General features: G+C 48.2%; 2 protein-coding genes across 5 annotated transcripts in view; both read right to left on the bottom strand.

Annotated features, from left to right (window-relative positions):
* Nucleotides 1-3410: 3410 nt before the first annotated feature.
* LOC146661442 (small ribosomal subunit protein uS11) lies at nucleotides 3411-6080 on the bottom strand. 3 transcript variants are annotated; one of them, XM_085421566.1, is made up of 5 exons: nucleotides 6000-6080; nucleotides 4705-4859; nucleotides 4462-4623; nucleotides 3861-3937; nucleotides 3411-3523 (listed from the first exon to the last, which is right to left on the bottom strand). In XM_085421566.1, exons 2-5 carry the CDS (start codon nucleotides 4851-4853, stop codon nucleotides 3456-3458), a joined length of 456 nt encoding a protein of 151 aa, XP_085277692.1. In that variant the 5' UTR covers nucleotides 4854-4859; nucleotides 6000-6080; the 3' UTR covers nucleotides 3411-3455. The 3 variants fall into 3 exon arrangements, with proteins under 3 accessions (XP_085277692.1, XP_085277693.1, XP_085277694.1); XM_085421567.1 differs by having other exon boundaries at nucleotides 4705-4856; nucleotides 6000-6078; XM_085421568.1 differs by lacking the exon at nucleotides 6000-6080 and adding an exon at nucleotides 5758-5779.
* A 10766-nt stretch (nucleotides 6081-16846) lies between these two features.
* LOC146661441 (calcium/calmodulin-dependent protein kinase type II subunit alpha) overlaps nucleotides 16847-27793 on the bottom strand; it is a 40837-nt gene continuing 29890 nt past the window's right edge. Inside the window, exons 14-18 of one of the 2 annotated variants that reach the window (XM_085421498.1) lie at nucleotides 23395-23443; nucleotides 23197-23272; nucleotides 22017-22111; nucleotides 21698-21926; nucleotides 16847-20058 (exon numbers count right to left, since the gene is read on the bottom strand). In XM_085421498.1, coding sequence (XP_085277624.1) covers nucleotides 20055-20058; nucleotides 21698-21926; nucleotides 22017-22111; nucleotides 23197-23272; nucleotides 23395-23443 — 453 coding nt within the window. In that variant the 3' untranslated portion in view covers nucleotides 16847-20054. Of the gene's footprint in view, nucleotides 20059-21693; nucleotides 21927-22016; nucleotides 22112-23196; nucleotides 23273-23394; nucleotides 23444-27793 lie in introns of those variants that run through there. The other variant, XM_085421499.1, reaches the window with a different exon arrangement.

The raw sequence follows: 27793 nt of genomic DNA, 5'->3' as shown, positions 1-27793 counted from the left end.
GGGGCTAGGAGGAGTTGGCCGTCCGACTGCGGTCTGGAGTGTGGGGCCTCCCTGCTGCTGCGAAGTCGGGGCGGTCTGCCTCTCCCCACCGCAGGGAAAAGGGTAACACCACCTGGGTCTGGGTGCAGTTCCCCCCTCCAGGGGCAAGGGTACCTAGACCCGGTTTGTAGAGTATGCTTGGGGAGTGTGATCGTGTGTACAGCGTCTCTTTATGTCTGTCTCCACGTTGGTTGAGTGTGGAGTAAGTGCATATGAGAGCATGAGGGTGGGAATGGATGTTTGTATCTGTGTGTGCCTGTATGTCTGTGTCTATATGTCAGGTTGGGTATCAGACGCCACCTCTCTGGGGACATCTCAGGCCCTCCAAGGTTTGGAGGCCTATCTCCCCCTACCACCACTTCCCCTGCCAGTGACAGACGCCCTCAGACATCGGTGCGTTGGTGGTTCTTTGTGTCCAGGGATGGGCGTCCAGGTACACACCGGCTCACTCCTTGGCGGCCGCTTGTCGGGGCCTGGAGCCTGGGGCTCTCTCGGGCCAGTTCGGAGGTGGGGTGCCCCCGGCCTCTCGGCCTGGGGCTCGGTCACTCAGGCGCAGCTGGCTGCCGGCGGAGCTCACGGGCGCGTCACTGCAACTCCCCCTGGCTTCTGCTCCGCGGCTGCTGAGTGAGCCCTCATCTGGGACTCTCCTCAGCTCTTTCTGGGACAGTGGCGCGGCTGCCCCTCTGTTGGTCTTCCTTGGTCTCTTGTGTTCTGGGGGCCTCTGGATGTCTGGAGTTTTGATCTCCTCCATACCTGCTTCATGCCCTGGAGGACGGGGCTGTGGCCCCCCCACACCCTCTAGCAGATCATTACATGAAGGAACCTTTTAAAAAAACAAGCGCGTCCATGCTCACAGGTGTACACACGGGTGATCACACCCACAAACTACACCCTTTTTGGCTCCTACCTCAAAGCACACTGTGTTCTGTTGATCTTATGTGCTGCACAATAATGTTTAATATTTAGTATTTACTGTCATATTCCCATATATCATTGTGATGTTGTTTATTCTATTACTCTTGTTCTCTTCTGCTTGTTTTCTTTTTTCTTTCTCAGCAGGTGATCCAGGTGATTGATATATGCATTTTTTTTTCTCTGCCTGTTCTGTTGGTTTTTGTCTTTTGCCCTTCTCCCCCGTCCCTCTTCTCAGCTGTTTCTCTTTCCCTCTTTCTTTCTCCCCTTCTTTCCCCCAGTCAAGTCTGTCCCGTATTCAGTAAGTGAAAATAAAATAAACAATAAAAGGTGAATCAAATGGACCATTACGGCAAGGCTGGGATGGTCAGTTTGGTAAAGTAAATCCGTTGGGCATCTTTCTTTGCCTTTAGACAACAATTCTGATGCAAAAGAGCCAAACGGGACAGGCCAAAAAAAAAAAAATGAAAGCAGTATGGTGTGACAATATGGCCATTTGCAACATTTGTACTTTGGGGTCATTTTTAACCCCAGAGGACAACAGCTGTTAGAAAGTCAAAAAAAAAAAAAAAAAAAAAAATTACTTAAAACTTACCCCAATACTGCATAGCATAGTACTGAACAACTCCTTCCTTTGGTCGTTTTTGACCCCAAAGTACAAATGTTGCAAATGGCCATATTGTCACACCATACTGCTTTCAAACATCTGTGTGTGGGGGGGTCAAGCAAGGGTCACAAGAACAACCACAAAACAGGCAGCACAATGAGGAGGCAGGTGCTCTACATTCAATTCAATCTTATTGATACAGCACCAAATCACAACAACAGTCGCATCAAGGTGCTTCGTATTGTAAGGTCGACCCTACAATAATACGAACACATGCTTCCAGCTCCTGTTTCTGCTCGGTGACATCTCTTACTTTTCGGCTCTTTTCCTCCCTCCTCGCTCACAGACACATCACAGGTACAGCAGCCCATCCTCCCTGCAGCACGGACTACACTGCCCATCAGGCTACATGCTTTAGGGCGACGCCTGTAACACTCTGCCTGCTGCTTTCATATTAAATCATTTTTGTGAATAACTTTTTAAACATTTCTTCACGTCATTATGCGGGCCGCAAGCAGAGGTGATATGGGCCACGAGTTTGAGACACAGACACGAAGGCCTCTTAATGCGTGTTGTGTTTTTCACCGGCGTGGACACCCTAACCCTTCAGCCTTATGAAACAGGAAAAGACCGCCGTGTAATCCAGTTACTCATATTTTGTATTTTAAATACGTAACGGTGGTACATGTATTCCATTACTCCCCAACACTGTGAATGGAATTATGGACATAAATGTACTTTTTCATCATATTCAAATTTTTTGTAAAGGTCTGTAAATTGTGCAGTAAAATCCTCTGCAGGTCAGTGCAGGATTAGTCACATGACAGGAACTGAGCACAGAGTCGCAGAGACGACAGACACCATCAACATAAATGTCTTTAAACAGCTGTAAAACATTAAATGCTCCTCAGACACACACAGGTGTGGTGACCTGAGGGATCGACCCTTCAGGTTGGAGCAGCTGATGGTAAATGTCGCCCTCAGCTGGTCAGACTAAAGCATTACGCAGAAAAATCCGCACAGAGGTTTAAATTCATTCATTGAGAATCTGTCTGCAGGAGTTTTGAGGCGTGGTCAGAGACTGAAGACTAACAGCAGGCTCAGCCAATCAGAGGAGGAGGAGAGTCCTGTGTGACCAGTCTGAGCTTGCTCTGAAGCCCCGCCCTGAGAATGACCTCACAGATCAGCGTTATTTCCAAATAAAATAAATATTAAATATGATTCAGTGTGGTGTCTGAAGCTTCACTCACAGTCAGAGTGAATCAATTTGAAATGATTGTTTCAGTTTTGTAAAAAAGGAAAAGAAAAGCTTTGTCAGCATGATGTCATCATTTTAACTCGAGCAGATTATTTTAGTGCGACAGAAAAACAAACTGAACGAAGGCCCGCAGATTCAAATCCTCCATAAGAAGAAAGAGTCTGAATGTTTCCCATCATGCTGTGCGTCAGAGCCACAGCTACACCCACAGGGTGGACACAATAACACCTGGAAACATCCGAACATGCGTTTTATAAAAGCTTCAGGTGTTCCTGTCATTTTGTCTCCACCTCCATCAGATCAATCAATCCCTGATCCAATAATCACAGAGCTTCATGTCCTGCAGCACAGCAGGAAATACCACAGTACTTTAAACTACTGCAGTACTCGAGTACTCAAGTACCTCCAGCACCAACAGTCTCTAGTGTGGACTGATCCCATTTGCACTGTTAATCAGATTTTAATGTTTGACTGTAAACATGAAGGTTTCTCAAAGCTCCGCCCACTGCTCACATTAATGTTCACATAATCATGTGAGGAAGTTCAAACCGATGGATCGGCGATCAGGCCATTGATGAGACACGGAGACAGAAGTCGACTTTAATCTTTTATTGTGGTGAAAATGTCGCTGTTTACAGTTTACAGACGGCGACCGCGGCGACCGCCCTTCCTCCTGGTCGAGTCTGACGGGATCGGCGTGACGTCCTCTGAAACACACGAGGAAGAAACAATCACATGATCAGACGCTCGTCAACACTGTCACACGAATGTAGAGCCGAGTTAAAGGAAACGTCACTGTTCAGGCTGTCAATAAAGCTCAGATTCAAACTGTGTCAATCAGATAGATGTACGAATAAAGTTAATTTAAATCCGCCGAGTCGTTTAAAGCTTCCGACCCTCACTGAGAAAACAAACCTGCTGACCTGAGAGCAGCGCAGGTGTTCACCGACAGGTCGATAAAGGTGTTGAAAATGACACAACAGAATAACACACACACACACGTTTTTTACTCAAAAACTTTAATATGAATAAAAACAAACTTACCGATGCGCCCGATCTTCATGCCGGATCGAGCCAGAGCTCTGAGAGCAGACTGGGCTCCAGGACCAGGAGTCTTTGTCCTGAAAGGAAAACAGAGCAGGTCACCACCCGGACAGGTAACACACACACACCTGGGTTTGAAAGGCCTGGCTGACCCCAGACCTGCAGCGATGCAGTCAGAGGCTGCTGGTCTATCTCCAGTTAAACCAGTCAGACTTACTAAGGTAACAATAAATACTCGACTTTTATCTATTGTTAGAGCTTTGAACAGACCGTGCTGAGGACTTCACCTGAACTGCACTTGAACTGTTTCAGTAAAATCAACAGTTTTTTGAATGGAGTTTGGTTCAGATTTGGATCAAATGAAGAGGCTTCCTGCACAGAAATGGCAGATTTAATAAAAAAAAACAAAAAAACACTCACTCTGCTTCACTGACTCCACCCCTGTCACTTTATTAGGTACAGCTGAGTACCATGGATTTAAACCCTGATCACCTGACTGGGTTAAACCTGGTAACTTGAAATTGTATTGATCTGTTCAGTGCTTGAGGTGTACCTAAAAGTGTCAGCCCACTGCCTACAGAATCAGGTGAGTGCAGGTTACCTGTTGCCCCCAGTGGCCCTCAACTTGATGTGCAGCGCCGTGATGCCGAGCTCTTTGCAGCGCTGAGCGACGTCCTGAGCCGCCAACATGGCAGCGTACGGAGAAGACTCGTCTCTGTCCGCCTTCACCTTCATCCCACCGGTCACACGGCAGATCGTCTCCCTGCAAACACACACAAACACCATTAGCACCAATTAGAGAGCGGCTTTTATTTTGGCGAGCAGATGGTCGGAGGGGACATACTTTCCGGAGAGGTCAGTGACGTGGACGAAGGTGTCGTTGAAGGAGGCGAAAATGTGGCAGACGCCGAAGACGTTCTCGCCCTCGGCCACCTGAGGACCCAGGCTGATCACCTGCTCCTCCTTCTTCTCCTTCCCTTTACGAGGAGCCATCTTCTGCTGAGGAGGAGGAAGAGGAGTCAGACACATGTGAGCATGAGGTCACAGCGAGCACGCACACAGAGAATCACCAATCACAGCCAGCTATTCTTTATACAGACATCGAGACTAGACCGCCGCTGCAGCGTAACACGGTGAGACCTTCCCTTCCAGCAGCGTTTCCCCATGCCTCCATTACACCCCAAACCCACTTCCTGTTCAGGTCTGACCTCTTTATGAGTTTTACCTTAACATCCTGAAACTCTCAGGTCAACATTAAAGTCGGGACACCTCCAAAATAAAACCCACCGCACACAGCTAATCACAGACGGCATCCTCCAACTCTGAAAACTCACCTAATATGACAATCAAACACCAGCCAGTTATCTCGACTGATCAATAAATAATCAATCACATCAGCTCTGAACATGAACTCTACAGTAACCTCAGTCTGAGAGCTTCTGATCACACTGTTGATCCCTGATCAGACCCACCTCACTGGGAGGGTCAGCTCAGAAACTATCTAACAACCAACCCTGACCCGGTCCAGTCTAAACTTTAACTCTGAACTTTGACCCTGGACAGCCCGGCTCCGTTTGTTTTCAACTGGAACGCGCCCTCTGTCCGATAACGGACCCACCGCGCGGTCACGTGGTGTCACTGACCCGGTCCATCCCGGTCCAGGTTGAGGAGGTTCTGACTCTGCCTGCAGACTCGGACGCGCGTGTTTGCTGCGACCACTGACATTTTAAATAAAGTTTGAAACGTCAGTAGCAGCGCCGAGGCTAACATAAGCTAATGTTAGCCTGTTAGCTTGTGTTGACTCCGAGCAGCCGGCAGGACCTCACGGAGCGTTTTTCTACCTGCTCTTTCACCTAAAACTTCACGCGCTTCTTTAGCACACCTTTGCGACACACACCTGGCTCTAGCGTTGTATTTGTTTCCCTTTGAGGAGGCTTCGCGTGGAGCTAAGATGGCGGCTGGACACAAACTCCCACAGAGGACAAAACATGAAAAATCCTCCATTAACCTTCAGCCAGAGAAACGATACAAACGCCAACAGACGCGGGAAGAGACGCAGGGTCAGCACCGACCAGGCAGAGCGGCGGATGGTCACCTGCAGCAGAGATTACAGAGGATATAAACCGGGAGCGGACTCACCTGTGTGCGTCTCTTTACTGAGCAGAAACAAGAAAGGAAAGAGGTTCCGCTTCCGGCGCGATAAGATGACGATATCCGGCGGGAAACCGAGGCCTAGCTGGCGCCGCCACGTGGACGTTTTATTTTATTTCATTGTAGTTTTATATTATATTATATTATATTATATTATATTATATTATATTATATTATATTATATTATATTATATTATATTATATTATTGATGTTCAATTTAGTTTCAGTATCTATTCACCTTGAGTTTCACAGCTGACTGAACTGTTTTTTGTTGTTAATATGGATTGTTTTCAATATCTAAATGTTGACTTAATTTAATAAATTCTAATTATGCACATCAGATACTGCAGGGTGATGAATGGGGCTGAGGGATTCTGGGGTCTGCGGGGCATGGCTGGTGGTGTCTGAGGTCTGCTTGGTGGTGCTGGTGGTGTCAGGGGTCTCTCAGTTGTTTGGCTAGGATGATGTGTTTCTTTAAGGTTTTTTTAAGGCCTTTCTCCGTGCCGGGCAGAAAACGGAGAAAAACTCAGACGTTGGTAACTTTTGTCCTGCCACCAGTCTGATCCACTGTCCTCCCATCTTTGTACCAGTGGTGCTTCAGGCTTCAGCTCAGGGCCTCGTCTGCAGGCTGAGGAGCACGAGTGGTGTGTGGACACTTTTTCTCCTCATCAACTTGATAAAGTCCAGCTTGTACATGTGGCTCCTGTGCCCATGTGGGGTCTGGCATCATCCTTAGGTAATGACTGAACAAACAGCTGACCCCATCAATGCAGCCATTCTCTGAGACCTGAACAGCAACATCCTCACTGTTGGAGCCACTCACAGCCGCCCATGGAAATGTTTTTGTTTTTAAGTTAGCTAAACAAAGAAAATATATGCTGGAAACTATCAAAGTATTTGGTGTTGAGCAATTTTTTAAATAATTAATATTTGTTACTTTTTAAATGGGCAACTGGGCGGACTACAGTCTTGTAAATCTTGAGATGGTCTGGCATTCGACGGTCGCATAGCCCACCCGTCACTTGACGCCACTTCGTCCATGCGGCATTGACCCTTGCTCGCACGTCCTGAAGGATATCCCGTCGCCACTGATCATCGATCACAAGTACTTGAATTGATCAGCCTTCTTCAGGTCTTCCCCGTCGATGTTAATGGTGCCATCAGTTTGGGGGCCAGCTTCCACGTACTCGGTCTTCTTGATGTTGAGTCTCAAACCATGATCAGCCAGGCGCGACTTCCATTGCTGCGTGTGCTGTTGCAGCTCACTGCTTTGGTGTTGAGCAGTTTTTTAATATAATTAATATTTGTTACTTTTTAAATCATGTTCAGGACAGATTTGTCTGCCACCTCTTTTTCTTCTTCCTAGCGTTTGTCCCGTGTGGCAGGTCCGCTTTGCTACAAATCTGTCTCCATTTGGAACAATAGAGGGTGTGTTCTGCGGCGGCATTGACGATCTTCATGTCTTACTTTATTCCATCCATCCAGCGTTTCGTTGGCCTGCCACGGGGTCGCTGACCACCGGGCTCAAGCCTCATTGCTGTTTTTGCCACTGAGATGTCATCGGAGCGTAATACGTGTCCGCACCACCGTAGCCGTGCCTCGCACATTTGTTCCGTGATTGGCGTGATGCTGAGCCGCTTTTTTTTTTTTTTTTGTCCCGTTTGGATCTATAGCCATCAGAATTGTTGTCTTAAGGCCAAGAAAGATGCCAAGCGGATTTATTTTACCAAGTGGATCATCATGGCCTTGCCATATTGGTCCATTTGATTGACCTTTATTATAATTATGAATTTATTTTATTTTCAGTTGCTACAAACGGGACAGACATGACTGTGGGATAGGACAGGGGGAAAGAATGAAAGAAAGAGAGGGAGAGAAAGGAAACCAAAGGGGAGAAGAGACGGTGAGAAGGGGGGAAGAGAGAAAAAAACAAAGCACCTGGATCACCTGTATGGAGAAAAAAAACAGAAGAGAAAGCAAACAACAAAGAACAACATGATAAAAAAAAAAACAGCACCATCACAATAAACTAGCTAGCAGTAGATAACAGTAGATACTAAATAATGAACGATATTGTGCAGCACACAAGATAGACAGCGCACAATGTGCTTTGAGGCAGCAGCCAAGAAAGCTTTAGTCCACGTCTGTGCATACCTGTGTGGATCAGCATGCTTGTATTCCAAAGGTTTCTCCATGTAACGATCTGCTAGGGAGTGTGGGGAGCCACAGCCCCGTCCCCCAGGGCATGAAGCAGGTATGGAGGAGATCCAGGCCCCAGATATCCAGAGGCCCCAGAGTACAAGGACCCGAGGAGGACCACCAAAGGGGAGGGGAACTGTGCCACCCTCCTGGGAAGAGCTGAGTAGAGCCCCAAACGAGAGGTTACCCTGCAGCTACGGAGCAGAGGCCAGAGGGAGTTGCAGTGGCGTGCCCGCGGGCTCTGCCGGCAGCCAGCTGTGCCAGAGAGGACCGAGCTTCAGGCCCAGAGGCCTGAGGGCATCCCACCCCCCGGAAGGAGCCCAGCCGGGCCACAGGCGCCCAGCCCCGCCAATCGGCCACCAGGAGTGAGCTGGTACATACATGAGTGCCCAGGGCCCCGGTCTGGATGGGCCTGGGCCCCCTTTCCCTGGTGGGTCGCGGAGTATGGGGGTGCCTACTGGGGTCAGCGGGGGAGCTGGCCCCAGGGAGGGGTCACCTGCCCCTCCCTTCCTTCCCTCCCCATCTCCAGCTGCCTCCCTCTTCCTGCTCCTGCTTGGAGTAGGGGTATGTCACCAGGGTGCAGAGGAGGCTACCCCCCCCTCTGTCCCCTTCTGGCTGCCTCTGCCTCAATTTTATCCCACAACTTAGACATTCACATTACTCACACCCTCATTACACATACATATAGGATCTTGGGGGTGGGCACGATACACGGAGTCCAAAAAGACCATCAGGGTGTACACCTCACCCCTGGCGTCGTTGCCCACCTCTCAATTTTAAATACACGTAAACATTGAGGGCTAGCAGGAGGGACCATGCGCTTACCTGCTGCTCTCTGGCAGGTAGCTCCATGCCCTCCTGGGTTTTAATTGCACCTTAGAACACACATGCATCAACACTACAATGAGCGGGTGGAGGGAGGTTTGGAGTCTTCTCCCACCCCTGTTCTCTGCGACCTGCTGGAGCGGGGGGGCTAGGAGGAGTTGGCCGTCCGACTGCGGTCTGGAGTGTGGGGCCTCCCTGCTGCTGCGAAGTCGGGGCGGTCTGCCTCTCCCCACCGCAGGGAAAAGGGTAACACCACCTGGGTCTGGGTGCAGTTCCCCCCTCCAGGGGCAAGGGTACCTAGACCCGGTTTGTAGAGTATGCTTGGGGAGTGTGATCGTGTGTACAGCGTCTCTTTATGTCTGTCTCCACGTTGGTTGAGTGTGGAGTAAGTGCATATGAGAGCATGAGGGTGGGAATGGATGTTTGTGTCTGTGTGTGCCTGTATGTCTGTGTCTATATGTCAGGTTGGGTATCAGACGCCACCTCTCTGGGGACATCTCAGGCCCTCCAAGGTTTGGAGGCCTATCTCCCCCTACCACCACTTCCCCTGCCAGTGGCGGACTCCCTCAGACATCGGTGCATTGGTGGTTCTTTGTGTCTGGGGTGGGCGTCCAGGTACACACCGGCTCACTCCTTGGCGGCCGCTTATCGGGGCCTGGAGCCTGGGGCTCTCTCGGGCCAGTTCGGAGGTGGGGTGCCCCCGGCCTCTCGGCCTGGGGCTCGGTCACTCAGGCACAGCTGGCTGCCAGCGGAGCTCACGGGCGCGTCACTGCAACTCCCCCTGGCTTCTGCTCCGCGGCTGCTGAGTGAGCCCTCATCTGGGACTCTCCTCAGCTCTTTCCGGGACAGTGGCGCGGCTGCCCCTCTGTTGGTCTTCCTTGGTCTCTTGTGTTCTGGGGGCCTCTGGATGTCTGGAGTTTTGATCTCCTCCATACCTGCTTCATGCCCTGGAGGACGGGGCTGTGGCCCCCCCACACCCTCTAGCAGATCATTACATGAAGGAACCTTTTAAAAACAAGCGCGTCCATGCTCACAGGTGTACACACGGGTGATCACACCCACAAACTACACCCTTTTTGGCTCCTACCTCAAAGCACACTGTGTTCTGTTGATCTTATGTGCTGCACAATAATGTTTAATATTTAGTATTTACTGTCATATTCCCATATATCATTGTGATGCTGTTTATTCTATTACTCTTGTTCTCTTCTGCTTGCTTTCTTTTTTCTTTCTCAGCAGGCGATCCAGGTGATTGATATATGCATTTTTTTTCTCTGCCTGTTCTGTTGGTTTTTGTCTTTTGCCCTTCTCCCCGTCCCTCTCCTCAGCTCTTTCTCTTTCCCTCTTTCTTTCTCCCCTTCTTTCCCCCAGTCAAGTCTGTCCTGTATTCAGCAAGTGAAAATAAAATAAACAATAAAAGGTGAATCAAATGGACCATTACGGCGAGGCTGGGATGGTCAATTTGGTAAAGTAAATCCGTTGGGCATCTTTCTTTGCCTTTAGACAACAATTCTGATGCAAAAGAGCCAAACGGGACAGGCAAAAAAAGAAAAAACATACATGAGCGCCCAGCCCCAGACGACAAGGACCACCAACACACCAACGTCTGAGGGCATCAGCCACCGGCAGGGAGTGTGGTGAGGGGAGATAGGCCTCCGTACTTTAGAGGGCCTGAGATGTACCCAGAGAGGTTGAGTCTAAGACAGACACAGACGAACAGGCGCATGCGGACACAGACGTGCATTCCCACCCCATATGCACAACCAAATACTCGGCACTCACCCAACGTGTAGACAGACACAAACAGACAGTCGCACTCCCCAAACATACTCTATATCCCAGGTCCAGGTACCCCCGCCCTCAGAGGGGCAAGCCGCACCTAGACCCAGGAGATGTAACCCTTCTCTCTGGGGTGGAGGCAAGCGGACCACCTCCTTATCTGCAGTAGCGGGGAGGCCCCGCATCCCAGACCCCAGTCTGACAGCCAGCACCTCCTCCCAGCCCCCCAGCCCTGACGGCTAACAGAACCGGGGTGAGTGAAGACCTCAAACCTCCCTACGCCCACTCATATGTAGTGTTGCTGTGTGCTGTTCTAAAGTGCATTTAAAATCAGGAGAGCATGGTACTAGCTTCCTCTCAGAGAGCAGCACGGCTCTTCCCGAAAACCCTCAGTGTCTAAATGCATTTAAAATTGAGGGTAGGGCACCAGCGCCAGAGGTGGGTTGGAGTACACCAACCATCCTCTGGATGCTGTAAAACGTGCCCACCCCCAAGGCCCTATATGTATGTGTTATGTGAGAGTGTGAGTAATGTGGATGTCTAGGTTGCAGGATAAAATTGAGGCACAGGCAGCCAGAAGGGGACAGAGGGGGAGTGCCTCCCCTGCACCCTGGTGACATACCTGCACCCCAAGCCCTGCGTGTGTGGGTGGGTGTGGTAGAGCGGAAATAGGGAGGCAGCTGAGGATGGGGAGGGAAGAAAGGGAGGGGCAAGCGGCCCCTCCCTGGGGCCAGCTCCCCTGCTGACCCCAGTAGGCACCTCCACACTCTGGAACCCACCAGGGCAAGGGGGCCCAGGCCCATCCAGACCAGGGCCCGCAGCCGAGCCGCTTTCTGACGTCTTCATTCATGACTTGGTCCCAACGCGTGAGGCCTAGACACCACCTGAGCATTCGCATTTCCATCATGTGCAGGGCCTGTTCGTGCGTGGCGGTGGCTGGCCAACACTCCGATCCATACAGGGCAACTGGGCGGACTACAGTCTCGTAAATCTTCGCCTTGAGATGGTAACTTTTGTCCTGCCACCAGTCTGATCCACTGTCCTCCCATCTTTGTACCAGTGGTGCTTCAGGCTTCAGCTCAGGGCCTCGTCTGCAGGCTGAGGAGCACGAGTGGTGTGTGGACACTTTTTCTCCTCATCAACTTGATAAAGTCCAGCTTGTACATGTGGCTCCTGTGCCCATGTGGGGTCTGGCATCATCCTTAGGTAATGACTGAACAAACAGCTGACCCCATCAATGCAGCCATTCTCTGAGACCTGAACAGCAACATCCTCACTGTTGGAGCCACTCACAGCCGCCCATGGAAATGTTTTTGTTTTTAAGTTAGCTAAACAAAGAAAATATATGCTGGAAACTATCAAAGTATTTGGTGTTGAGCAATTTTTTAAATAATTAATATTTGTTACTTTTTAAATGGGCAACTGGGCGGACTACAGTCTTGTAAATCTTGAGATGGTCTGGCATTCGACGGTCGCATAGCCCACCCGTCACTTGACGCCACTTCGTCCATGCGGCATTGACCCTTGCTCGCACGTCCTGAAGGATATCCCGTCGCCACTGATCATCGATCACAAGTACTTGAATTGGTCAGCCTTCTTCAGGTCTTCCCCGTCGATGTTAATGGTGCCATCAGTTTGGGGGCCAGCTTCCACGTACTCGGTCTTCTTGATGTTGAGTCTCAAACCATGATCAGCCAGGCGCGACTTCCATTGCTGCGTGTGCTGTTGCAGCTCACTGCTTTGGTGTTGAGCAGTTTTTTAATATAATTAATATTTGTTACTTTTTAAATCATGTTCAGGACAGATTTGTCTGCCACACCGCCGCTCAGGCCTTTTCACTAAGCTGGATGTGAAGCACTGCCCCCGCCCACTACAGCAACTATAGACCAATCAAATCAATTGTTTTTTTAAGTACAGTTGTGCCAACAATGAGAAATCCTCCTTCCTGCTTCTTCTTCTCCCACAGAAACTCTGCTGCTGGTCTTCATCACGGAGACATAAGCTCCTCCTCCCTCCTGTTCAGTTTTCATTGATCAGTTATTAAAACCTGCTCATTGGTTAATCTGAGACTGAGCTGTGACGAACACCTGAGTGATCATCATAAACATGTTTACTCCCTTAATGCAGACCCGTCCACACTCAGTTCATAAACTAGAAGCACCAGATTTATGTTGTGGCTTTATTAGACTTTAGTCTCAGTGAAGAGCGACACTCAGCAAAGGGCGGCGGGTCGGAGTTGGACCCGGGCTGGTCTCTCCTCTTCCCCGTGAGATCAACCTGCTCCCAGCTGAAGCTTTTCATCATTTATTCACACAATATTATTGATATTAGAATGAAACATCTCCAAGACTTAACTTTACAGGGGACCAAATGAAACTGGACAAATCCAATAAAACATGAATCACAGAGTTTTACAGTAATGCAGTAAAATCAGAAAAATCTGTCATTTAAAATCACAGTGAAACCTCTCAGGCGTGCGGGAGGATTTCCTGTTTTTATGTTTTATTTATGGGACAATAGAACAACAAAAAGAAGAAAATGTTTGTTTGTCCATCAGATGAATCGTGTTTGGAGATTTCTGAATAAAAATGTTTTTTTGTTGTTGTGGATGCTAAAAGTGAGAACAGACCAATCAGAGCGCAGCGTTTGACCACCTCAGTTTATTTACAGAAACACTTTGAACACGATGCAGAAGAAAAGTCCAAACACACTCTCGCCCTCACAGTTACACACGAGCATGCAGCATAGTCCAGTTACTACAGTACAGAACAATATCCATCATAGAGCGAGCTGTCAGGATGTGACGGAGCGCCAACATGGTGGGCGATGGAGGAGGAGGAGCTTCAGACTGAACCTTCACCAGCACACAGTGACGGGCCGAGAACACTCAGATACAGAGACTCGTTTATCATTTTCATTTATAATTGATTTAATTATGCAAAACATCTGCAGTTTGGTTTGAAACTGAAGTTCAACTAAAATGTTTTTGATCCATAAAATCAAACCGAAGCTAATCAAACGTCAAAGAAGGACCCGAGAGCGCGGCTGGCACGCCTCGTCCTCAGTCAGACTTCAAGAAGTGTTTTAAGACAACGAAGAGGAGTCAGCTGATTGGTTCCTCTCTGGATTCAAAGAGCAGTCTGTAACCCCGGCAACCACAGGAACAATAAGTATTGTCCACTGGTTGCCGAGGGTTGGCTGCAGGTTGGCGGGAGTTCCCAGTTAAATATGATGCCGTGGAGCTCCTGTAAGCTGCAGGCTGTGAAACAGACAGGAAATGGATCCAATTCACCTTCAAAATAAAAGTTGTTTCTTTTGAAATATTTTGTTTGTGGCAGTAAAGCACAGCTTTTACTTTGAAGGCGAACAGCCTTAGTTTCTCAGGCCTGTTGCGCTTTTTCAGGTTTCACTGCTGTTTGGTGACCTGCCGGCCAATCAGGGATGCTCATTTTCCCAGGTGGTCTCTGACTGTGGGACTGAGGCCTGAAACTCACCAGGCTTTTCACTCTTCTGTGGCTGCACCATCACTTCTTTAAATCAACAGTCCCCAACCCACGGGCCTCGGACCGGTACCGGTCCGTGAGTCGTTTGGTACCGGGCCGCCAGAGTTGAGGCTCAGGTGTGAAATGTCTGGTTTTCAGGGTTTTTATCGGTTTTCAGCGTTATTTTGTTATCTTTTTTATCGTTTACTCGGTTTTCCTGGGTCCTTTCACGTGTCCATCCATTCGCTTCCGCTTATCCTTTTAAGGGTCGCGGGGGGCGCTGGAGCCTATCCCAGCTGTCATAGGGCGAGAGGCAGGGTACACCTTTCACGTTTGTTATGAATAAATCTTTTTTCGGTACCGGTACTAGTTTTATTTTGTTGTGTTTATCCGCGCCACCTTAAAGGCCAGTCTGTGAAAATATTGTCGGGCATAAACTGGTCTGTGGTGCAAAAAAGGTTGGAGACCTCTGCTTTAAATGATAATAAACTGTGATGTGCTGCTTCAGTTCCTGTGTGATGGTTTATTTCCCTGGACCAGAGTTAGACCAGCATGAAGACAGAAAGCTCAGAGAGATATTTAATGCGCTCTTTGACGTTTACTGGAAACAATATGTAAAAAAAAAAGACCTTTATAAACTTAAATCAGCCTTCAGCAGCAGAGAGGGCTGTTAGCGCTCGTGGTTGGTTTTGTTTTGGGGTGCCTCAGCGTGCGTTGTGGGCGGGCTGCCATCAAGCTTCATCATTAGTCTATAAAACTGCCCCGGCTCAAACCTGTCCTTGTCTGAGTTGTTAGACTGATTATTCCGATGTTTCATGGGAAATGCGGTCTGTTAGCATCATTAGCTTTACTGTCACCATTACCTGTAAGCCACAAGCTAACATGTTAGCTGATTAAAACCCCTTTAGCTTGTGGCTAGAAGAGCTAAGCGTGGCTAACAGTCTCCCAGGTGTCTGAAGCGACCTCCTCCTTCCTGTTGTCTCAGGTGAGGCTTCAAAACAGGAACCTCTGACCTGTGAGCATCTTTAGCCTGAAGACGTTCAGCTGAAGAAGCAGGAAGTCCCTGCTTTGGATTGGATCGTTCAGATAAACATGGAGAGGCCACGCCCACTGAGCATCCAGTAGAAACACAGGAGAAACATCATAGCAGTGTTCCTATAATAACACGTGAAATCTACTCTAAGATGAATTTTTCAGTTTCAAGCATAAACACCAAAAGAGTTCTAAAAAATGACATCTCAGATATTTGTGGGGACGTTTGTGCGTCCACCAGTTTTTTCACCACTAATAAATACTTTCAAGTGTCGTCAAAGGTCAAAGTGGAGGTGCTGCTTTTAGAAAACACAGACTATTGTAGAAAACAGCCATTCACGCCGGAGGTGCCATTCAGAGTCCCCACGGTGGTCACACTCAGTCTGAGGAGGCTGAAGGACAGGGAAAGGTTTTTGTCTCCAAAACTGAAATCTGAATAAAATCAAAGGTCAGAGCAGCTTAAATACGTTTCACAACGCTTTCTGCTCTTTGTGTGTTTTCATTCAGCTGGTTGGAGTTAAAGGCCACCTTTGACCTGCGGATACATGTGCACACTGCTAGCCGGGATCACAGCACACCTGTGCAGTTCTAGCTCCGCCTCTTTACAAATATGATCTCAGATTTTTGAACACGTTGACGGCCCGGTCATTTCCCCAGCTGTTTCTAGCAGCGAATGGGACACAGTATGACAAGAGGTGTAATGCTCCGCCTCAGCGTGGCCCCGCCCATCCCCCGACACCCCGACCTTTGACTCAGTATTCAGCCTCCTCAGCTCCGAGCGTTTCTGAGACGGGATGCCGAATGGCACAGAGATGTCAATAAATTAAAGGGCAGCAGTGCTGTGGCAAACACATTCAGCAGCAGCTGAGGAACTCAACACTCAACAAAATAATAAAGCTAATAGTGCACAATGTGTTCTCTACAGGCGGACTCGCACAACGCTAGCACTGGAAGTCTGATCCGAACATTAAAAAGCTTGTAAATATACAAATGCAGTATATCGAGAATAATAATCATAATCATATCATCGTCATAATAAGAATCTGATTGTACAAAGTTCTACATTCTCCCGACAGTAAAAAGCTGCTTAAAGCCTCTGAGACAAACACAACGGCTCAAAAATCGCAGAATATCAAAGGTGGCACCGCCGGCATTTTGTTAGCTCGCGGCTAGCAGACACCATTGCTCCGGGTCAGGAATGCTAACAAAGCTAACGAGTCCGAGTCAAGTCACCGGAGGGCAGGACCGCGGGCCGACAGCAGCGAACGTCAAAACGCCACGGAGGCTGAAGCCGAAACACAAAACACAAAGTCAGTTCCAGCATGCAGAAAATCACAAATCTGTACAGAAACACTGAAGAGGAAGAAACACAAGCCCTCCCTGCAGAACTCCAGCCAAACATCCAACCGTTTTACACCACCGCAAAGAAAATCCACCAAAAATGGCGCCGACTCAGAGACTCTGAGCCGGCAGGTCGATAACTAAAGCCACGATCCAAGATGCAGGTAAAGTTTAAGTTATTAAGTTAGTCCATAATTAAGGCTTCTAAAAAACAACGACAGGAAGAAAAGAACCACACGGAGATATGAGGTTTCACACCGCGACCACGCCACCAACAGACCAACAGGGGGCAGTCTGAGTTCCTGCAGTACGGAGGCCCAGAAGAGTCAAAAAGCACCATGTGAAACGGCAGCTCACGTTCACATCCAACCCTCACAATGGTTTATGTTTACTCATCTAGTATTAAAGTACTGCAGTACTCTATAGGCAGTATATATGGATGTTTCACCATCAGTCTGAGTCACTTTTTCTCTGTTGTACTGGTTTGTGATTGGCTGAAGCAACACATCAGTGCTGATGTACAGTCACTACAAGTTCCATAGATCGGCGTCGTGTTCGTTAACTGAATCAAATCAAACGTCTGCATGTTTGTGTTTATGTACATTTATTATTGCTTAAAATACTCCCAGCCCAGCCAGTAACTGCATTGGGATGTTTCTGCTGTTAAGCGTCTGAAATCTATAGCTCAGTAACTGTTGTTACAGTCCCGAGTGTGACTGTAACAACTCACTATATTTGTGTCACTATGATGGGCAGTGATGTTTGTCACTTCTGGGACTCCGTACTTTCCTGTAAACACTGGAAACTGATGATGATTCTGATTGGCTGTCTGAGCATCGAGGAGGTTTAGAATGTGTAAAAAACATCAAAGAGGAGTTTGTTCGTGCGTGTGTAGGGGTGTGTGTGTGAGACTGTGTGTCTGTGTGTGTGTCTGTGTGAGACTGTGTGTTTGTGTGAGACTGTGTGTGTGTGTGTGAGTCTGTGAGTCTGTGTGTGTATCTGTGTGAGACTGTGTGTCTGTGTGTGTATCTGTGTGAGTCTGTGAGTCTGTGTGTGTGTCTGTGTGAGACTGTGTATCTGTGTGAGACTGTGTGTCTGTGTGTGTGTGTTTGACTGTGTATCTGTGTGAGACTGTGAGTCTGTGTGTGTATCTGTGTGTCTGTGTGTGTGTGTTTGACTGTGTATCTGTGTGAGACTGTGTGTCTGTGTGTGTATCTGTGTGTCTGTGTGTGTGTGTTTGACTGTGTATCTGTGTGTGACTGTGTGTGTGTGAGAGACTGTGTGTGTGTGTGAGACTGTGTGTCTGTGTTTGACTGTGTATCTGTGTGTGACTGTGTGTGTGTGAGAGACTGTGTATCTGTGTATGACTGTGTGTCTTTGTGTGTATCTGTGTGTGACTGTGTGTCTGTGTGTGTGTGTGTGTGTGTCTGTTCCTGTCTAGCTATCTTTGTGAGGACCGAAATCTGCATTCTGCTATACTTGTGAGAACCAACGGTCACTTGTGAGGACACACTCACAGTCCTCACAAGTTTGAAGCCTTTCTGAGGCTCAAAATGTGGTTTTAGTGTCAGGGTTACAATTAGGTTATGGTTAAGTTTAGGGTTAGGCATTTTTAATGGTTAGGGTCAGGTGCTAGGGAAACCATTGTTTATAATGGAGCACTGTAACAAAAAAATAATTTCCCCCAGGGATCAACAAAGTATTCTGATTCTGATGTCAATGAAGGTCCTCACTAAGATAGCTGGACAGGCTTGTGTGTGTGTGTGTTCCTTATTCCTTTCTTGGTTTCTTTTGTTTTTGTTTTAGTCCCTTGACTCCTTTCTTCCTTCCCTACTTCCTTGTTCCCTCACAGGTAAGGGGCAGCTCCTAAATCTGAATCTTGTAAACTCAGTGTGAACAGCAAAGTTTGTGCTGCTAATGATGCTCTGAGCGGAGAGCAGGCAGGTAGATACACGCCTCGTTAAGGCCTTCCTCATTAGGATATGTGGTGGCGGTGGCTGTGGGGGAGGGGTGGGGCTGATCTGAGCAGAGGTGTGGCTGTTCATGGAAGATCACAGGTCAGAGGGTGGTGGAAGCTTCTAGAGCTCTCCAAGCCCGATGGAAGCAGATGAGTGTTCATGTGCAGCGTGCACAGTTTAAATAAAGTTTCTCCGTTAGACAACGTCATCGTGAAGGCCACGAGCTGCTTTAGCCGCTAACCAGTTTAAAACGATCCATGTGTGAGCTCTGGGTCACCCGAGGGTTTAGCTGAATAACTGGGCTTCACCATGTTTCTAACATGCTAGTTTAAGAGCTGTGCCATTAGTATATATGTATAAACTCTGGAAGCATACGAGGCAAATACGGTAAACAAAGGCTTAAAGTTGTAAAAACATAAAACAAAAAAGGGGGAATGAGATGCTTTTTAAAATTAATAACTATGAAGAAGAGTTTTATTTCTGATGTACAGGAAGAAAAAAGTGTTTTTATTAATATATTTTTTACTGTAATCAGATAATCCTGATTTTCCAGGTTTATATTATATAATTGGTCTGTTTGCTGTTGTCAGTGTGGCTCAGCTCGAGTCTCAGTCACGAGTTCATTTATCTAAATAATCTGTAGCGACCAAAGCAGCTCTTGATCATAGTATTATATCACATTACATCTATATAATATATGTTTTTGTTCCTTTATGTAAATATCTGTAGTTTCAGGAAAGCTTGTATCTCCCACACGTCTAAAGGCGAGGCTCGTACTTCCTGTTTAACATCTAAAGGTAACCAACGCGTGAACGCGAACACTATAAAAGCTAAGTCTGTGCAGCCAACGGGTCAGTAGATCCGTGAGAAACGTAACAAGGAGCAAAAATGAAAGCTGGAAACTTTTTCTACGTCTACACTCGATCAGCTACAACACGTCATGTAGATGGAGGCAACACTGGGCTGTTTGGGTGGAGCCATGCTAACAGTTTCCCCCTGCTTCCAGTGTTTGTGCTAAACTACGCTAACCACATGCTGGGTGAAGCTAACACACAGTAGTGACGTGTTCTGTCCACAGGGGGAGCTGTGGTGTGCAGGTGTTGGTCCTGTTAAACATCTGAAGGTTTGAACCTCCTGAACTCGAACAAACTGGAGATACAAGGTTTCCAAACATTATTACAATCTGATTGGCTGATCACAAGGGGGCGTGGCGGAAGCAAAGTCCAAACAAGCTGAGAAGAGGAAGCTGATTGGTTGGTTGGTAATGCAGTTCACTTGTTGGAGTGAAGCTTTCTGGCCCCGTCGTCTCCTCTCCAAACTCCTCAAACAAAATCCTGAATGGTTGGTGTCAGAGGCCCGGCCTGCTGTCAATCAAACTGCTGTCACGGCGACGGTGGCCCCATCAAAGATCCACTCACTCTGGAAGTTAGCTGGAGACGAAACCAAACGTGTTTGTGAGCGACTGAATCAACAATGTCTGACAACACAGACGATTCAACCTGCTGAACAGTGACGAGTCCACGACACGCATTTTACCTGCATCACGTCACAGCAGCAAAGACACACAAAGACACACTCGGACCAGCCCCCCACCCTGAAAGGTAGCGCTGTAGTTACAGTCGAATCTGCTGATCTGAAGACAGCAGCAGATGTAATCAGCTGAGTAAATCAGTAAAAACACGTCAAGAAACACCTGGACGTGTCAGGAAGTCAAACACCCTGAAAATCACAGTGAGCGATGATGCAGCCTCTCGTTCATGTTACTGACGCCTTCAGGCTCCTGATCAGATGATGGATCTCAGACCATCACTGACCCCCCGCCAGCCCGGTCACGCTCTACAGGCAGCATCTTCACAGCTTCTCCAGACCCTTTCACGTCAGTCACATGTGCTCAGGGTGGACCTGCCAAGTCTGCTATTCTATGGCTCCGCCTCCCAGGCAGTGAGCACAGGGCCTATAGAGGATGTCGGGCCTTCAGGCCATCCTCATGAAGTCTGGTTGTTTGGTCAGAGACGTTCACACCAGCGGCCAGCTGGAGGTCAGGGTACATCGTAGGTGGTGGAGGGTGACTGTGTGCGCCCGGCCCAGCTAGTGGGTGAGGCCACTGCCAGGCTGTCAAGTGTACCAGGGGCATGCAGCTAAACTTGTCATACCAGCGGCCTGCTGGAGGTCATCCTCGTTCGGTTCTGATACCGGCCCTGATGATGGCCTCCTACGGCCGGAGTCTCCTCCATGCTCTGCAGACTGTGCTGGGAGACACACAAACCTTCTGACACTGGCACGTATTGATTTGCTGGAGGAGTTGGACTGCCTGTGCTAGTTGATTTCATGAACGTCAGAGCAGCTGAAACTGATTAACAGTCTCTCTACTACTGAACTAATCAGAGGTTTAACCGACTGGCTGCTCTGATTTAAAAGTGTCCCTTTCAGTTTTCCTGAGCAGTGTGTGGTGGATGCTTGTCGTGGTTTGGGGTCATTTTGCTGTTCACAGCAGACCTGCTGAGCCTCTGTGCGGTCCTCCTGTCCTCAGCACACCGACTGTGGATCAGAACCTGGTGTGAACCCTCGACTGCACTTTTTCCACTCGAGTGGACAGTCTGTACGAGGGCACTGCTGCTGAGGTCTGATGCATCAGTAACAGCGGCAGGTTCGTTGGTTCCTGGGTTTTGTCTCTCAGGAACGACAGTCTGGCTCAGATTCAGTCTGCAAACACGAGTGGGGCTAAAATAAGCAGCTCCACCTCCACCCAGATTCATTTATCATCGACATGAAGCAGAGCGAAGGCGTGATGCAGAAACAGCTTCACAGCGTTTCATATGAGGGATGATTCAGCACCAACCACCTGCAGTGAATGTGTCGTTGGTAAAAAGAGCAAATATACTAAGCATGGAGAAAACTGGTGTTGACAAAGTGCTGAGGAATATACACGTGCATGACTTCACTGATGTCTGCTGAGGATCAGATTCGCCGATCCTGCCTCTCTTCACACGTTTTCTCCGTGCAGCTCGTTATCATGCTGGTTTTTCCCAGCTGCCCTGAATGCCCCGCTGCCCTTTGACCTGCTCTTACTTGCTCAGCGTGGAGGGGGAGCCTGAGCGGTGGAAGTGCACGATCTGCCACTTCCCGTCGCGGCGGTGCCACACCCTGGTCTCCTCCGATTGGGCGGTGCGAGGCGTCCCGTTGGAGTCGATGTACTGCGTCACCCTGACGTATGCGATGCAGGCGGCCTCGTCGCCCACCAGGTGGATGTGAGGGTTCAGGATGGTGGTGTGCACCGGTTTGCTGTTCTTGGACCACACTGCAGACACAGACGGACAGGTGAACATGGTCAGGTGACCTCAGAGTTTTTTAAAAAGCAAGGTGTAACAGGAAGTCTGCTTCAGCTCACAGTTTTCAAAGTAAAAGCGGTGGAAGTCCAGGCCTTCGACCAGATTCCCCAACGCCTCGGGCTCGAACGCCGTCACAGCCGGGTCGCACATTTTACTGCAGGGAGAGAATCGTTTACTGAGACGAGTCAGAGACACGTTTAACAGGGAGCAAGTGAAAAAAACCATCCACACGCACAACACGCACACGCACAACACGCACACGCACAACACGCACAACACGATCCTGTCGGAGCTCTGACCCCCGTCTCTGTGAACCTTCAAGCCCGGATCAGCAGCCCAAACTTTCATTGTTTTATAGCTTTTATTCTTTATTGATCACTCATAGATGAAATATCTGTCACTTTGAAACACCTGCAGGACACTTTGTTACACATATTAGCATAAATGTGTTTCCTGCTTTGATTTCTTTTGTTTTCTTAGGATGGGAGTTTTTCCGTCCCACTGTCGCTAAAGTGCTTGCTCATATGATTGTTGGGTTTTTCTCTGTATGTATTGCTGTAGGGTCTACCTTACAATATAAAGCACCTTGAGGCGACTGTTGTTGCGATTATAAAACTTTAACGGTTCAATCAACACACAGAAAAACAGATTTTATTGGCGAGCCAATCATCAAAGATGTCTGAGATTAGAAAACAGGAAGTATCAGTTCATTAAACAGGGCGCCTTCAACATCACGGCCAGGCGGATCGTTTGGGCCAGTTTGGAGATTCAGGCCGAGCCACAGTTAAATACATCGATGTGATGTTTACAGCGACGCCGACGTCACCAAAGCACTCTGTGAGCAGGAGAGCGAGCATGACTGAAGTGTTTGTAACATTTGGGGAAAAGCTGAGCGTGGGTCAGAAGACGACTCGTTTGTATTGTTGGGTTAAAGGATGCTGATTCGCTCTCAGCGTTTAAAGACCGCCCACTGATCAGGACGTCTGATTGGCTAGTTTCAATCACTGATTTATTTCTGCTGGCACCAGCCTCAGAGAGGAGCGAGGGCAGCATCAGGAGATGTTCCAGATGTTTTCATCAGAAGCACTGATTCACCTGCCCAAAGGTACGTTAAAGGGTGACTCCGCCCTCTGTGAGGCTCACTCGTGTCAGGGATTTCTCAGCGCTTTGATGGTTTTATTCAAAAACAAACAAACAAACATTCCTTCTGCCTGAGCGTGCTCAGTGCTGGTTACATACGTGTAGCTCTCAAAGTCTCCGTTGCTGATGGCCTCGATGAGCTGCTCAGTGACTTTAATGATGTCCTGTTTCCTCCCTGAAACACACGCACGCGCGAGCGCACGCGCGCGCACACACACACACGCACACACACACACACAGGTTAGTGCTGGTTCAGCAGCGTCTCGGCTCACTCGCTGTGTGTCTGTGCGTCCTCACCTCGGGTGTCTTCGTCCTCGATGGTGGTGTTTGTGCTCTCAGAGGATTCCTGCAGGAGGAAGAAGAGTCAGTGTGGGCGGAGTCCCATCTAACCACACCCACCGTAGTTTCCACTTTGCTGTTTCCGTCTGTTTCCGGTGTGTTTGAAGAGTGATTACAGTTTACAGAGACGTTTAAACTGAGACTCTTATTTCCTTATTCTTCAGCGAGCTTTACAGTTTTTGCTCCTCTCGTTTGTGTGGATGGGTTAATTGATTACTCTAAATTGCCCATAGGTGTGAATGTAAGTGCGAATGGTTGTCTGTCTCTGTGTGTGAGCCCTGCGACAGACTGGCGACCTGTCCAGGGTGGATCCCGCCTCTCACCCTAAGACAGCTGGCATAGGCTCCAGCGCCCCCGCGACCCTGAAAAGGTTAAGGATGGATGGATGGATGGACGGATGAATAGATGGATGGATGAATGGACGGACGGACGGACGGACGGGCGGACGAACGGACGGACGGACAGATGGACGGATGAATGGATGGACGGACGGACGGATGAATGGATGGATGGATGGATGGATGAATGGACGGATGGATGGATGGACGGACAGAGGGACGGATGAATGGATGGATGGATGAATGGACGGACGGACGGACAGACGGATGAATGGATGGATGGACGGACGGACGGATGAATGGATGGATGAATGGAAGGATGAATGGATGGACGGATGGACGGATGAACGGATGGATGGATGAATGGACGGACGGATGGACGGATGAATGGATGGATGAATGGATGGACGGACGGACGGACGGATGAATGGATGGATGAATGGTTGGATGGATGGACGGATGGATGAATGGATGGACGGACAGACGGATGAATGGATGGACGGACAGACGGACGGATGGATGAATGGATGAATGAATGAATGGATTGACGGATGAATGGATGAATGAATGGACGGATGGATGGATGGACGGACAAATGGATGGATGAATGGATGGACGGACGGATGAATGGATGGATGAATGGATGGACGGACGAATTCATGGATGGAGGGTTGAATGGACGGACGGACGGATGGATGAATGGATGGATGGACGAATGAATGGATGGACGGCTGGACGGATGAATGGACGGATGGAAGGATGGATGGATGGATGGATGGATGAATGGACGGACAGACGGATGGATGGATGGATGGATGGATGGATGAACGGACGGACAAATGGATGGATGAATGGATGGACGGACGGATGAATGGATGGATGAATGGATGGACGGACGAATTCATGGATGGAGGGTTGAATGGACGGACGGACGGATGGATGAATGGATGGATGGACGAATGAATGGTTGGACGGCTGGACGGACGGACGGATGAATGGACGGATGGAAGGATGGATGAATGGATGGATGGACGGACAGACGGATGGATGAATGGATGGATGGATGGATGAACGGACGGACGGATGGATGAACTGACGGACGGACGGATGGATGGTCTTTTTGGGCTGACATCCTAACCAAGATGGCGCCGGTGTACTTGGCTTGCCGTCCGTCTCGCCGCTTTTTCAGAATCAGAATCAGAATACTTTATTCATCCCGAGGGAAATTCTCCCTTTTTCCCTTACCTTCCCCTATGGACCTTGGCACTGTGTTTTTTATCTTTATTTTTCTAGTCTTATGTTTATCTAGTGGTTGTGGACTGATTACATATGGCCAGTGTTGGGACTAACGTGTTATTAAGTAACGCGTTACAGTAACTACGTTATCATTGTGGTAACGAGCACGGTAACTAGTTATTATGCCAAAATCAGGAACGCGTTAGTCGTTACTGGGATTTAGATAGGGTCGTTACTCGTTACTTCGTGTGGTGGCTATCGCGGAGCTTCCACAGATTCAGTAACATTAGCAAGTGGTGGAGGCCAGCAGGTGGATGAGAGAAAGCAACACGTTCTCGGGCTGGAGAAAGGGGACGCAGAACGAAAAGAGACTCGAGGCGGCCGCCGGTCCAAGTGTGAACTGAACTTCAGGTAAGAAGCTATGACCTGCAGTCTCTCTGGGTCAGATATAAACCAAGTTTAGGTGGAGTTTATTTTCGTTATGCTGACTTTTTCCGTACTGCGTGCTAGCTAGCATGACGGAGTTTCTATACAGCTGGGTGGGTGCTATGAAGTTAATGATGTTGAACTTTATTTTGTTCATAAGTTATTAGAGTTGCCAACCGTCCCGTCTGGTATTCAGAGAAAATATTACGCGTTTCTTATTGAGGTGAAAAGGAACAGTTTGTCCCGTAATTCAGCTACAATGAAAAAGGCACAAAGCTGGAGTTATTCTGTGTTTACGCTGCACAGCTGCCTCTTCTTCTCTCATCCTCCCCCCTCCCTCTACCGTTTCTACTTCAATCATGAAAACTGATCAATGATCAGCTGATCGTCTCTCTTGTTTGTTTATCGCCCACTTTGCGCAGAAAGAGGAAACCAGGGGATGTCGCGCTAAACAACAGCAGCACGTTTAAGCTTGATCAGCTGTTGTTAGAATTTAATGTTAATTTCTAGTATCAGCGGATGTTTGCTGGAGCCACAGCTGCAAAAAAGCTGCTGGTCATGATATGGTTTGGTTATGTGGTGAGAGGGAAACATGAAGATGAAACCAGGAGATGTCCTTACTGAATCATCAGAGCTGTGATGGAGAAACAGGTTTACCTTTTAGGTGACATGAATGAGTTGAAGTTATGAACTGTTTCTGAGAGACAAATAACACCAGGATCCTTTTTTAGGTAGCTGACAGCTGGTGACTGTGCAGGGGCGGGTCTAGCAAAGTGTTGCCAGGGGGGCCAGGTAGGGCATTAACAGGGAGAGGGGGGCACAAAGAAATACTTTTCTATCTTATTCTCATTTAAAATTTCTAGCTTTTAAAAAATAATTATCTGAATCTTACAACAAACGATTGATAGATTGATGCATATATACCATCAAAACAGTGTACATCACTGTCACAACAGTGTTTATTTTCATTCAAAGGCTTTATGGTTTTTCCTATAATGGTGGGCCGGTCTCTAGTCAAAATGTCCGGGCCAATTTTCTGTCCCAGTCCAGCCCTGTATGCAGCTCATCTGCAGTCTGGTGTTACCTACATCTTCCTATTCAGAAGGCAGAATTTCCGAGTTCTGAGTACAATCAAAGCACCACGACTGCAGTTTTTGTGTTGGATGTAAAAGGCGCACATGATGCTGTGACGTAGGCTAGAATCATGGCAGCAGTCAATGACAGTCCAGGCGTGGGATTTCTCTCGTGGAAATATGCACATTATCTTTTCCTTTCTATTGGTAGGTGGCACAGTGCACTTGTGGAGTAAAACCAAAGTTACTTTCCCTAGTAACTAGTTACTTTGAAAGTAACGAGTAACTTGAAGTAACTGAGTTACTTTTGAGAGAAGTAACTAGTAATGTAACTAAGTTACTATTTTAAAGTAACTTACCCAACACTGCATATGACAGGCAAACATTTTTAAATCTTCGTTCTTTTCATTCGTTTCGGGCCGACCCCTGCTGGAGTGTCGGCAACGCTAACTTACCACAACTGGATTCGTCCTGCGGCTTCTCCTACCTGCCGCCTTCTAGTCTCCACAAGAAACGCTACAGGAAGCGGGGAAGACGGAGTGGCCGTCGCGTCCATCTCAGGGCCTTTCTCAGAGCCAGAATTACGGACCATGTACATGTTAATCTGGACACGCCATCATTTTTTCCCTCCTCCCTGGATTGCCCGGACGCTAAACTGCTTACTCGTCGCTGGATTTACCCAGCTGATCACCAAGCATCTGCCCGCTCTGTGACACGCTTTCCTACTCGGATTTGGATAACATCGCGCAGACGGGGAGTTTGTCGAAGCAATTTATGCACTCTGCCTCGTGCTTCTAGAGGTGACTTAGTACCCTGGCCACGGATGGCACTGCTTAATGTCAGGTCGCTGGTAAATAAGACCTTTGTTTTAAATGACTTATTCTCTACTAGTGGCCTTGATGTTTTATTCCTTACAGAAACCTGGATTCGCCCTGGTGAGCTCATTCCTTTCTCTGAACTTCTTCCTTTGGACTGTGCCTTTTTTAGTTCACCGAGGCTTTCTGGTAGGGGAGGTGGTTTAGCCTTGGTTTTTAAAAACGTATATAATGTTCGGCAACTTTCCTCACCTAACTTTACTAGTTTTGAAGTCCAGTTATTGGAGATGACTGCTTCCACGACCACTTTATGTGTGTTGGTCTATCGACCGCCCAAATATAACAAGTGTTTTATTTCGGACTTTGCCAATTTCTTGGGTTCCGTTCTTTATAAATATGATTCTGTTCTTATTCTTGGTGATTTTAACATACACATCTGTTGTAAGGATGACCTGCTTGCTAAAGACTT

The sequence above is a fragment of the Rhamphochromis longiceps genome, linkage group LG10, assembly GCF_057381845.1.
Source record: "Rhamphochromis longiceps isolate RC_006_pf linkage group LG10, R_longiceps_female_GT1.1, whole genome shotgun sequence".
NCBI classification, from domain to species: Eukaryota; Metazoa; Chordata; class Actinopteri; order Cichliformes; family Cichlidae; genus Rhamphochromis; species Rhamphochromis longiceps.
This window is presented reverse-complemented; position numbering and strand designations above follow the sequence as displayed.

Coding starts and splice junctions, on each gene's coding strand:
- LOC146661442 (XM_085421566.1), bottom strand. CDS start 4,853: ATGGCTCCTCGTAAAGGGAAGGAGAAGAAGGAGGAGCAGGTGATCAGC. Junction 3,938..4,461: donor AGGGCCACTGGGGGCAACAG/GTAACCTGCACT, acceptor TTTTCCTTTCAG/GACAAAGACTCCTGGTCCTG. Junction 3,524..3,860: donor CATGAAGATCGGGCGCATCG/GTAAGTTTGTTT, acceptor CGTGTGTTTCAG/AGGACGTCACGCCGATCCCG.